At 35.7% G+C, this 12,500-nt stretch overlaps 3 protein-coding genes across 4 annotated transcripts in view; 2 read left to right on the top strand and 1 right to left on the bottom strand.

Annotated features, from left to right (window-relative positions):
• Positions 1–538: 538 nt before the first annotated feature.
• LOC129103659 (lymphocyte antigen 6E-like) lies at positions 539–3,071 on the top strand. Its single transcript, XM_054614238.1, has 3 exons — positions 539–660; positions 2,712–2,761; positions 2,866–3,071. The coding sequence occupies exons 1-3, from the start codon at positions 539–541 to the stop codon at positions 3,069–3,071; spliced, it is 378 nt and encodes a 125-aa protein (XP_054470213.1).
• A 979-nt stretch (positions 3,072–4,050) lies between these two features.
• haus2 (HAUS augmin like complex subunit 2) lies at positions 4,051–6,888 on the bottom strand. The gene is made up of 7 exons (XM_054613382.1): positions 6,778–6,888; positions 5,900–5,986; positions 5,536–5,634; positions 5,045–5,114; positions 4,615–4,747; positions 4,418–4,526; positions 4,051–4,330 (listed from the first exon to the last, which is right to left on the bottom strand). The coding sequence occupies exons 2-7, from the start codon at positions 5,984–5,986 to the stop codon at positions 4,217–4,219; spliced, it is 612 nt and encodes a 203-aa protein (XP_054469357.1). The 5' UTR covers positions 6,778–6,888; the 3' UTR covers positions 4,051–4,216.
• Positions 6,889–8,266: 1,378 nt separating this feature from the next.
• lrrc57 (leucine rich repeat containing 57) overlaps positions 8,267–12,500 on the top strand; it is a 7,367-nt gene continuing 3,133 nt past the window's right edge. The window contains exons 1-4 of one of the 2 annotated variants that reach the window (XM_054613380.1): positions 8,267–8,430; positions 10,236–10,723; positions 11,758–11,893; positions 12,325–12,500. The exon at positions 12,325–12,500 is cut by the window's right edge and continues 93 nt beyond it. In XM_054613380.1, the coding sequence (XP_054469355.1) occupies positions 10,640–10,723; positions 11,758–11,893; positions 12,325–12,500 (396 nt within the window). In that variant the 5' untranslated portion in view covers positions 8,267–8,430; positions 10,236–10,639. Of the gene's footprint in view, positions 8,431–10,235; positions 10,724–11,757; positions 11,894–12,324 lie in introns of those variants that run through there. The other variant, XM_054613381.1, reaches the window with a different exon arrangement.

The raw sequence follows: 12,500 nt of genomic DNA, 5'->3' as shown, positions 1-12,500 counted from the left end.
TTTATCATCCAATCAGATGGCTGGATTTGTGCCAATATCTAAATCTGGAGCCGCCATGTTTGATTAAACAAAAATAATTTTAATGAGAATGAGTATTGTCTGAAGGTAAATTATAACATTATCATGATGTGTTCAATGTAATCTGTAAAATGTAGAGTTGGTGATAAACTAGAATAAATCCAGTAGTTTGAAGGAGATGTTTTCACATTAATATAAAATAGATATTAGAGATGAATTATGATTAACTTCCAAACACTAGCTCTAAGATTATAATACATCATTAAAATGACTAGATCTGATTTAATCAATATAAATACAATATTTGATTTACTTATCATTTGAAATGTGTTTTTACGAAGAATAAAAATCACATAAATAACTAAAACAAAGTAAAAGTACAACCTTTAGTATTTTTTAGTTTACTGACTTCAGAGCGTTGAAATCTAAAATCATAAATAGTCTGAATCCTTGTAGACTAGCTGCTATAACCGAACATTCATATTTTCCTCTCTGCTAACAGCTGGGTTGATCTGCTCTCATGTTGTTTCTGATAATCAGCTCACATGAGGAGCAGGAGGAGCAGGAGGAGCAGGACCTCCTCCAGACGTTCGTGGGAATGAACAGCCTGCAGGCAGCGCTGAGGGAGAAACACACCCACAGGTTCAGACATGTTGGCATCATATTTTTAATCTCCAAGCCATTAATGACTTTGTTTTTGGTCTGATGACAAACATAAATCTGTATTTCTTTAAATGTTCTTACAAACATTAATCAAAAGTGTGATTGTGAATTCTTCAGAAATAAAAGCAAACTCAAGTTCAAATGTTTATCTCAAATAAATATATGACTTAAAAACCTGAATGTGTTAAACCTGTTTCATCTTGATTCATTTTGTCGGGCACAAAGGAATGTGTGAATGTGTGAAACTTGTTGAGCAGCTCTTCTCCAACTCAGACTCCATGAAGAGGTCGCATCAGGTTTCCATGAGAAAACTTTTGTTTCAGACTTTTCTCTCTTTCCTGGTTGAGGGGATTACACACTGCTGCTATTATTATAATATATATATTTATTGTATCATCATTCAGAAACACTAGGATGTCTGAACATCAAGATAATCTAACTGGAGGCAATACAAGTAAATACATATCTATGATAATAGTCAGATTTAGAATAAAAGTAAATAAATATTTATAATAGTCATATTTACAATAAAAGTAAATAAATATTTATAATAGTTAGATCTCAAATACAAGTAAGTTATAATCATTAAAGGGCGAGCATGTGTACAACAGCATGTATTGTGTGTCAAACAGTCTCTTTGTAGTTCATTGTTCCTGTGTTCCTCTGTCTGTGTTGGAGATCTTAGAAGACTTCTACGGTTCAGATCTGCCAAAACATCAAAACAGTTAAATAAAATACAAAACAACAGTTTCAATTCAATGATTGTACAAGGCTTTTTTTCTTATTAAGAACAATGTGTATTCACTATCAAAGCAGGAATGAGGGAGTGTTCTGAGGATGGAGACATCTCCTCTCTCCTCCTCTCCTCTCTCCTCCTCTCCTCCTCTTCTCCTCTCCTCTCTCTCTCTCCTCCTCCTCTCTCCTCTCTCCTCTCTCCTCTCCTCTCCTCCTCTCTCTCCTCCTCCTCTCTCCTCCCTCTCCTCTCTCCTCTCTCCTCCTCCTCCTCTCTCCTCCTCTCTCCTCTCCTCTCCTCAGATCACACTGAGCTCTGTTCTATCCAGACGTCTCACAATGCTTCTCCTCCCGCTGATCTTTGGGATTGTTCTTCTTTTTACCGGGTTCCTCTTCTAAAGGAGGGTTTAGTGTTCAGGTATGAAAGCTTCAGACGGCTCACTTAAAGTCACATGTTACAGAACAGGAAGTCAGCACCCCTCATGTTAGTTTGTGACATATCTCCACTCGTCGCTGCTTCTTCTCTTTGTTTTTGTTTTTTAAAGTCAGAATCTTTTCTAGCTTTGCTCATCATTTTGATGAACTTACTTCAGGGTTAAGGTGTTTCATTTATTTTGTCCAACTCTTTTTTTTGTTTTAAACTAATCTGAATATTGTGTTTCCTCAGCCGACAGCCTGAAATGTAATTATTGTTCACCGGGAGAACCAGCAAACTGCACCGGCTCACAAATAGAATGCCGTCTGCCAGGTCATCGGTGTGGTGCTTTAACTACACCACAGTCATACCCAGGTACGGTCCATGGTGATGCTTCGTTTTATGGTTAAACTGCTCCGCCCGTCCGGGTCCACTCAGGCTCCTCTCTGGTTTCATGTGGTTCACGTTCAAATCTTTTCAACTCTAAAGGCTGTACTCTGGCTGCACACTGTGGTGAGGGATCCATCAACTGCGGAGACCTTAAAACCGCGTTCTCCAGCAGGTGTTGCAGCTGACTTCACCTTAATCACACCCAGCTGTTAATCCATCCTCACCACTACGACCCTGTGTCAACGTGAGACGGGTTTAGGTGTTAAAATAATCATTTAAATAAATGATATATATGAATCTACATTTTAACATATATAAGTTGTATAATCTTGTCTGTTGCCATATTAACATACTTTATACATGTGGTCATTGGAGAGCTTCATAGAGGCACTCAGAGGAGAACAGTTCTGAACAGTTTGTTTTATCTTACAGAGCCCAGCAGAACCGGTCCAAACGGTAAAAAGTGCTTCTACTGTGACCAACTTGACTGCAGCAAACATGTGACCTGTGAGGGAATCGAGGACTTCTGCATCACGACAGACTGTAAGAAGCCTCTCGCCTCAAACATCTCGTCTGCTCCACATGTTCCCTCTGCTCAGACCGAGGTTCTAGGAGGTGATGCACTGACATCCTTCTCGTTCTCTCAGTGAGTGCAGGAAATGGATCGGTTCCCGTGAAGGGCTGTGCCTCCAAGCTCATCTGCTCACCTGAAGCCGACGGTCTGCCGGGAGTCCTCAGAGCAAACAGAACCTGCTGTCAGGGGGATTTCTGCAACCGCGGCAGCATCCGAGGAGCCGACCTCCTGCTCCTGGTGGCTCCTCCTCTGCTCCTCTCTGTGGTCCAGCTCTCCTGAAGGCTGGAGACGGCAGCAGAACCCCAGCTGCTCTTCTCACAGAGCTCACACCCTCATCCTCTCACCTGAGGAGGAGGAGGTTCAGCAGGAAAACATTAGAATATGCTTTAGTAGAGTTGTGTTTTCCATCGGTGTCTCATCAGCTGTTTTCTAACCAGAGTTTTGTCTTTTCTTTAGCATGTTGTCTATAAAACAGCAACTGTCCTGCACAGAATGTCTCTATATATGAGAGCAGTATTGTTAACCTGAAACCTGTTTTAATTATCAAGAATGAATACATTCCTCAGATTCATGCTGTGTCCCGTTTTCAGTTTGAAGGTTGTACATGGAATAGTTGAAGCTTTAGAAGTACAAGTACATTTACCATGACGAGTAACACAAATACTACTAACACAATCTGCCAGATGTTACTGAACAACGGAAAGCGCCTAAAGGTGAGACGGACACAGCTCAGATATGGTAAATAAAACCAGAAACCCATGCAGGTTTTACCCAGTAAAATAAGCAAAATAACTTCAATAATAATAAACCAGTAAAACAATAACTATAGAATAATAATAAACCAGTAAAATAATAACTATAGAATAATAAACCAGTAAAACAATAACTATAGAATAATAATAAACCAGTAAAATAATAACTATAGAATAATAAACCAGTAAAACAATAACTATAGAATAATAATAAACCAGTAAAATAATAACTATAGAATAATAAACCAGTAAAATAATAACTATTAAATAATAATAAATCAGGAAAATAATACCTATAAAATAATAATAAACCAGTAAAATAATAACTATAGAATAATAAACCAGTAAAATAATAACTATTAAATAATAATAAATCAGTAAAATAATAATACCTATAAAATAATAATAATAAACCAGTAAAATAGGTGCATAAATCTGTTGTTTTTTAGCTGTAGTTTGGTGTTGCAGCAACATCGTTTTATAAAACAACTGAAGACAGAACAGGAAACGTTTCTACCAAAGTCAGACTTTATTACAAAAACACAAACAAAGTCTTCAACATTATCATGATAATAATATTAATAATAATAAATGCTAAACACAGCCTCCATCTGTCCAACAGGATGGATTCCTGTCCGTCCAGCAGCCGGAGGACGTGGAGGTCAGAGGTCATCATGCAGAGCTGTCACTCTTCCTGCTGCTGTGGACTTCCTTCCTCTGGAGGACCTGACTGGACAAACTCTCCACCTCGGCCACCTGAGCCAGTAACTGGGCGAGAGCAGCGTTCTGATCCAGAGAGAGAGAGAGAGAGAGGAGGAGTTAACGGTGTTTACATTATATGAATCCTGGTCTCGGTGACGTCATGTGACTCACCAGCTGATCCAGGTGCTCTCCGGCGGACGGACTGCAGCGGACCGAGTTCAGCTTCTCGTCCAGAGTCTCTATGAAGTCCAGCAGCATCCTCACCAGGTCCACCACGAACCTGAACCACAGCAGACCAGTCCCATTATCACGAGCTACAGACCTGGACCCGGACCGGGTCTCTGGATCCAGATCAGCCGGGACGTTACCTGTGCAGGTGAGCCTGAACGGGCAGGTTGGTGCGACCCAGCGGCCTCATGAGTCTCTGCCTCAGACGGTTCTGGTCCTTCAGGAGGTCCTGCAGGTGACCGCAGAACATCTGCAGCATCTGGAACCTCCGAGCTGCAGGAGAGCAGAGACACCAGATATTTATGATTCTGTTCTTTGAAACTTGACATGTTTGTAGACTCAGTTCTGGTCGCTCTGCTAGTTGGGTATGTTTCTCTCAAAAATGAACTTATTTCACTGTTAAATCTTCAAAGTTCAACTGATGAAGAGTTGGTTTGTGTTTGAAACAATAGGTTTGTTTTGTTTAAAGTCCAGATAAGTCTGCTGATGATCTTCGTTTCTCTGTTTCCTTCAGTGTTTGTGGGAAAAAGAAGAAGAAGAGTTTAATGTTAAAGAGAGAAACGGACTCACTGAGGTGGAAGCTGTGCGTGACGTCGGCGCTCTGCTTCTCCTTCTGCAGCAGCTCCGTCTGAAGCTGCAGCTGAAGAAAGAAACAACGATTCAGCTTCTTAACAAAGACGTCAAATGTTTCAGCAAAATAAAAATAAATCTGTTGGGTTTAAAACGTTCAACCATTAAACTCATTTAAGTTGAGGGATACGACGAGGAAAATAAAACTCAATTTATTTATTATTATTATTTATTCTATTGATGTTTTTTTTATTTTCAATGAAGCCAGAATTTATTTTTACTGATATTACTTTTAACGTTTAAAGTTCATGAATCATTTACTGTCGTTCTGCACATATAAATGAAGTTATAATCTTAAATAATATCATCAATTAAATTTGGGCTAAATATTATAATCTGATTTATTAAAGACTTAATGAATCCAGGGATGTCACACTTCATGACATCATGTTTCTCAGATGAACAGGATGTGACGTCGGACTGAGGCGTACCTGGTCCAGCTGTCTCTGCGTTCTGATTCGCTGTTCAGCCTCGTGCAGGTGAGAGGAGAAGGCGGGGCTCAGCCTGGAGGAGGCGGAGTCTATTTCCTCCTGAGGACAGGTAGAGACATCCATCATTTACACAACCCGCCTGTTATTATTTGATTAAATGTGCATTGTATATTTTTATTGTTAGAATCAGTGTGTTGACCTGTTTGAGTCAATAACTAACTGAATGAATTTAGTTTTTTCTGATGGACTCTTGTGTTTACATCTTTAAGAGTAATGTAATGTAATGTAATGTAATGTAATGTAATGTAAGTGAGCACCTACAACATAAAATAGTTTCTATGAATGAAAGAATAAAACCTCCGACCTGAGACAAGATGTCTTTAGAGACACATCTGGACAACAGGCTGGCAGCTGGAGTCACTGAGAACGGAGACAAATCCCACTGATACATCTGAAACAAGAGAACATGAATAAAGAAAGAAAGAAGAAACAAGAGAGAAATAAATAAAGAAGATGAAACAAGAGAGAAATAAATAAATAAAGAAGATGAAACATAAATAAATAAATGAAGATGAAACATAAATAAATAAAGAAGATGAAACAAGAGATAAATAAATAAATAAAGAAGATGAAACATAAATAAAGAAGATGAAAAATAAATAAATAAATAAAGATGAAACATAAATAAATAAAGAAGATGAAACATAAATAAATAAATAACATAAATAAATAAATAAAGAAGATGAAACATAAATAAATAAATAAAGAAGATGAAACATAAATAAATAAAGAAGATGAAACATAAATAAATAAATAAATAAATAAATAAAGAAAATGATGAAACATAAATAAATAAATAAAGAAGATGAAACATAAATAAAGAAGATGAAAATAAATAAATAAAGAAAGAAACATAAATAAAGAAGATGAAACATAAATAAATAAATAAAGAAGATGAAACATGAAAAATAAATAAATAAAGAAGATGAAACATAAATAAATAAATAAATAAAGATGAAACATAAATAAATAAATAAAGAAGATGAAACATAAATAAATAAATAAATAAATAAAGAAGATGAAACATAAATAAATAAATAAAGAAGATGAAACATAAATAAATAAAGAAGATGAAACATAAATAAATAAATAAATAAATAGACCCGGATGTGTTCGTGGCGGTAACACAGAGTCCGTTAAAGAAGCTTTACACAGAAGGAACACTGTGAGGGTTCTTCTCACCGTCTGTAGGAGAGGAACCTTCTGTCTGGAACATCAACATCAACACCGACACCAGCACCGACACCAACACCGGTCCACGGAACCAACGTGCGTCTGCTGCTTCTTCTTCTGCTTCTTCTTCTTCTTCTTTCTTCTTCTTCTTCTGCTTCTTCTTCTTCTTCTTCTTCTGTTGCTTCTTCTTCTTCTTCTGCTTCTTCTTCTTCTTCTTCTTCTTCTTCTTCTTCTTCTTCTTCTTCTTCTTCTTCTGCTTCTTCTTCTTCTTCTTCTTCTTCTTCTCTTCTTCTGCTTCTTCTTCTGTTTCTTCTTCTTCTGCTGCTTCTTCTTCTTCTGCTTCTTCTTCTTCTTCTTCTTCTGCTTCGGGGTTTAACGGCAGCTGTCGCGTTGCTGCCCCCTCCTGGAGGGAGTGAACTCCTACAGGTTCCTCCGTGTGTATTCATCCTAAACATGTTCAATGTTCATATACAAGTAATAAAACCACAGAAGGCCATTACATATGTTTCTGTTTTTATCTGATAGTGTTCTATCATTCATCTAACTTGTATCTTAATTATATTACACTACACTTGACTCTCTATAATAAACCACACTATACTGTTTTATATGTGATACTCTATCCGATGTTATATTGATGATATTATTATGTTATACTATATTAATACATTTTACCATAAACTATATCTCATATACATAACTTACCAGATCATAAAATACTAAATAACCACTTTTATGTTTATATATTACAGATGTTTGCATTCCTAAAATATCTGGTGGAGGCTAATGGTCGTACTGGTCTGAACAGAACCCTCTATGTGATGGGAAACACAATGGAAAGTGTGAATATTGTGGAGAGAAAGAAACATGTTTTATTGTTTGATTTAGAGACAGATGTTAAAAGATGCACTAAGAGAGACTGGAGGGCAAAATATCAGTAATGTCATTCTAGAAGATCAATAAGACTAGTGAATGGAATTTGAGAATTATTAATGTTATTTTTCATTTGTATATTCTTTTGTTCGTTTATTTTCCATTGTCTTTATTAGTTTTTTCGTATTTCTTTATGTTTGGTGGACGTATTAGAGGGAGTCAGAGTAAAATTACTTGTACCACAGTTTAGAAATACTCAAAAGCACTAGCACCAAAATATATTTACAAAAGTAAAAATACTCATAATAATAATAATATAATAATATAATCTTATGTATTATAATTATTGATGCATGAATGTGTTGAGATGGTAAAGCTGGAGCTCATTTTAATAACTTTATATAATCTATAATTATAAATCACCATTTATTTATTCACACTTTCTTTATTAGATTTACAAGAAACATAAACAATATAGAACTAAATACATTTACAAACCAACACAACAAACAGAATAAAATAAATAAATAATAAATAAAACAAGAAGAGGTTAAGAAAGTGTAGTTCTCCCAGAGACCGGCAGGTGGCGGTAAGGCGCCCGGAAGCTGTTTGTCAACCGCCAATAAAAACTCGAAGAAGAAGAAGAGGTGACGTTGCGCTGTTCCCATTGGCTCACACAGCCTCGGCCGCTCCGCGTCACGGCCGCAGCGCGTCTGCTCCTCTGCAGTCTGAGTGTTGGTCAAACATCAGTGACTCTTCTGAGCGGAGAGGAAGGCCTCGTCCTGTCCGGTGAGCATGCTAACGCTGCTATGCTAACGCTGCTATGCTAACGCTGCTATGCTAGTGCTGCTATGCTAGCGCTGCTATGCTAACGCTGCTATGCTAACGCTGCTATGCTAACGTTAGCTTTGTGCTCATAAACAGGAAGTCGTCACTGTGTTGACTGTGAGACAGATACACAACAGTTTATACTGTTTACTATGTTCATACTGTTTATACTGTTTATTATGTTTATTATGTTCATACTGTTTATACTGTTTATTATGTTTATAATCATAATGTTTATACTGTTTATTATGTTTATAATCATAATGTTCATACTGTTTATACTGTTTATTATGTTTATAATCATAATGTTCATACTGTTTATACTGTTTATTATTTATTATGTTCATACTGTTTATACTGTTTATACTGTTTATTATGTTCATTATGTTCATACTGTTTATACTGTTTATTATGTTTATTATGTTCATAATGTTCATACTGTTTATACTGTTTATTATGTTCATAATCATAATGTTTATTATGTTTATACTGTTTATTATGTTCATAATGTTCATACTGTTTATACTGTTTATTATGTTTATTATGTTCATAATGTTCATACTGTTTATACTGTTTATACTGTTTATTATGTTCATAATCATAATGTTTATTATGTTTATACTGTTTATTATGTTCATAATGTTTATACTGTTTATTATGTTCATTATGTTTATTATGTATCATAATGTTCATATGTTTATACTGTTTATACTGTTTATTATGTTTATTATGTTCATAATGTTTATTATGTTTATACTGTTTATTATGTTCATAATGTTTATACTGTTTATTATGTTCATAATGTTTATTATGTTTATTATGTTCATAATGTTCATACTGTTTATACTGTTTATTATGTTCATAATCATAATGTTTATTATGTTCATAATCATAATGTTCATACTGTTTATACTGTTTATTATGTTCATACTGTTTATACTGTTTATTATGTTTATTATGTTCATAATCATTATGTTCATACTGTTTATACTGTTTATTATGTTTATTATGTTCATACTGTTTATACTGTTTATTATGTTTATAATCATAATGTTTATACTGTTTATAATGTTCATTATGTTCATAATGTTTATTATGTTATATAATGTTTATAATGTTTTATAATGTTTTATGTTTATTATGTTTATTATGTTTCTGTTTATACTGTTTATTATGTTTATAATGTTTATACTGTTTATAATGTTTATTATGTTTATTATGTTCATAATGTTTATACTGTTTATTATGTTTATACTGTTTATTATGTTTACTGTTTTACTGTTTATATGTTCATATATGTTTATATGTTTATTATGTTCATACTGTTTATTATGTTTATACTGTTTATTATGTTTATTATCATTATGTTTATTATGTTCATTATGTTTTTATGTTTTATGTTTATACATTATGTTTTTATGTTTTATGTTCATACTGTTTATTATGTTTATTATCATATGTTTATTATGTTTATACTGTTTATAATGTTTATTATCATTATGTTTATTATGTTTTATATGTTTACTATGTTCATACTGTTTATACTGTTTATTATGTTCATAATCATAATGTTTATTATGTTTATACTGTTTATTATGTTCATAATGTTCATTATGTTCATAATGTTTATTATGTTCATTATTATTATTATTATTATTATTATTATTATTGTTGTTATTAATGCATCAGAGCTAACGAGCTAATGCTGCTAGCTCCTCCAGCCTGTTGCTTGTTGGTGATGACTGTGTCTTCTTCTTCTTCGGCAGTGACTTCACCGTCTGATCTCATCAACACCGTAGAAGAAGAGCAGGAGGAGCAGGAGGAGCAGGAGGAGCAGCTGACCCTGTCTGGACATGAAGGCTGACATGAGCTTCACTTCAGCTCCAGGTTCTCTGCTGTAGATCAGGAGAGTGGAGCTGTTACGTCAGTGCCTGTGTGCCCGCAGAGAGAGAGAGACAGACGGGCAGACAGACAGACGGGCAGACAGGCAGACAGACAGGCAGGCAGACAGACACAGACAGACAGGCAGGTAGACAGACAGGCAGGCAGGCAGACAGACAGGCAGACAGACAGGCAGGTAGACAGGCAGACAGACAGACAGGCAGGCAGACAGACAGACAGAGAGACAGACAGGCAGACAGACAGGGGGGTACCTGGCTCCAGGGTCCAGATGGGGAACAGTGCACTGAAGTCTCACCTGGAAACCTCCCAGAAGACCGGAGTGTTCCAGCTGACAGGGAAAGGACTGCAGGAGGTGAGAGACACACCTGTTCTCTGCGATGACGTCATCCTGTTTATGGCTAAACACGGCTCTGATGACACAGAAATAATCTGCTGTTTGCACCAAAAACACAAAGAGACCAGAGTCACTGCACGCTAGATCTGAGTGTTCCACAAAAAGTTTCTCTATTGTATTTTATTTATGGATTTATGGATTTATGGATTTACGTACCTGTGAACATTAGTCAAGAGTTCAGTGTAAATGTGACAGAGTTAGCTGTAGAGATCATTTATATCTGTAGTCTATGGGCAGGTTATTACAAGTTAGTGACCTCATATTATCAGTAGAGTTCAGCAGCAAACACTACAGTATATCACAATAATAAACATAAACACACGACAAGGTAAAAACAATGAGCGTATGTAATAGAGATGAGGTAGTGTGATCACTGTGTTTACTGTCATTAAAGGCCGTCTCTTTAGTTTGTGATTAAAGGTAATTAGTGATTCTGAAATAAAGAGCAGATCATATTAATATTTACTGAGTTTCTGGCCGTCTGTCGGACAAAACAAGACATTTGAAGACGTTAACTTTGTGCTGTTTTCTTGTTTACGGACCAAATGATTTCATGAAACATAATAAGCAGATAAATCAATAATGAAATTCATCTTATTACAAACCTTAAATAATATTAAATATGTTCACTCATCTCTATATAAAACCTGAGGATGTGATTCACAGTTGTCAGCAGCTGGAGCTCTTCCGTAGAGTTGATCTTCATAATAATAATAATAATAATAATAACTTTAAAAACAGAGTTTACAAAGTGCTTTGACAGAGAAAGCAGAAAAAGAAAGACGATAAAACCATAATGAGGCCCAAACCCACAAAACAGGACGATATTTACCACGTTAAAACCAACCGATGCCATAGAAATGAACAAACAAATAAAATAAGTCAAATAAACGAATCTAATAAAAGAAAGCATTAAAGCGACGACATCCAGAAAGAGCCAGTCTGTAAAAATGTGTTTTAAGAAGTGATTCCAAAGAGATCTGTGGTTTCAGTTTCCAGAGGAGCTGCAGAGACTCATCGCCAACCTGCGGACCGTCGACCTCTCCGGGAACAAGATCGAGCTCCTTCCCGCCGCCATCGGGAACTTCCTGCAGCTCAAGAGTCTGACGCTCAACTCCAACAGGCTCAGTGAGTGTTTGAGAGGAAACACAGACATCTGTAATTAATAATCTGTAAATGATTCATCTAATTAATAATCTGTAAATGATTAATCTCTAATTAATAATCTGTAAATGATTAATCTCTAATTAATAATCTGTAAATTATTAATCTCTAATTAATAATCTGTAAATTATTAATCTCTAATTAATAATCTGTAAATGTATTTTATACGGTCTTTTAATCGTGTGCTTTTATGTTTATGTTTTTATTTCTTGATATTTTCTATTTGTATTGACCTGCTGCCTTTGGAAAGCACTTTGTGCTCCAAGTTTAAAAAGTGCTTTAAAATAAAATAATAATTATTCTAATTATTATTTAAACATGGAGGTCAACAGATGTGGTTCTGCTGTGATCCGGCTCTACGTGTCACCTTAACCTCCAGATGTTTCTGTCCTCAGCCAGTCTCCCCAGTGAGATCGGGAAACTGAAGAAGCTGGAGACTCTGAGTCTGAATGGGAACCGGATCCAGCAGCTGCCCCCCACTCTGGGCCAGCTCAGAGCTCTGCGGACCCTCAACCTGTCCGGGAACCAGATCTCAGAGTTCCCCCCCGGACTGGGGACCCTGAGGCACCTG

Source organism: Anoplopoma fimbria, chromosome 15, assembly GCF_027596085.1.
Source record: "Anoplopoma fimbria isolate UVic2021 breed Golden Eagle Sablefish chromosome 15, Afim_UVic_2022, whole genome shotgun sequence".
In the NCBI taxonomy this organism is placed as follows: domain Eukaryota; kingdom Metazoa; phylum Chordata; class Actinopteri; order Perciformes; family Anoplopomatidae; genus Anoplopoma; species Anoplopoma fimbria.
The sequence above is the reverse complement of the archived record's forward strand: the minus strand, read 5'-3'. Positions and strand labels throughout refer to the sequence as shown.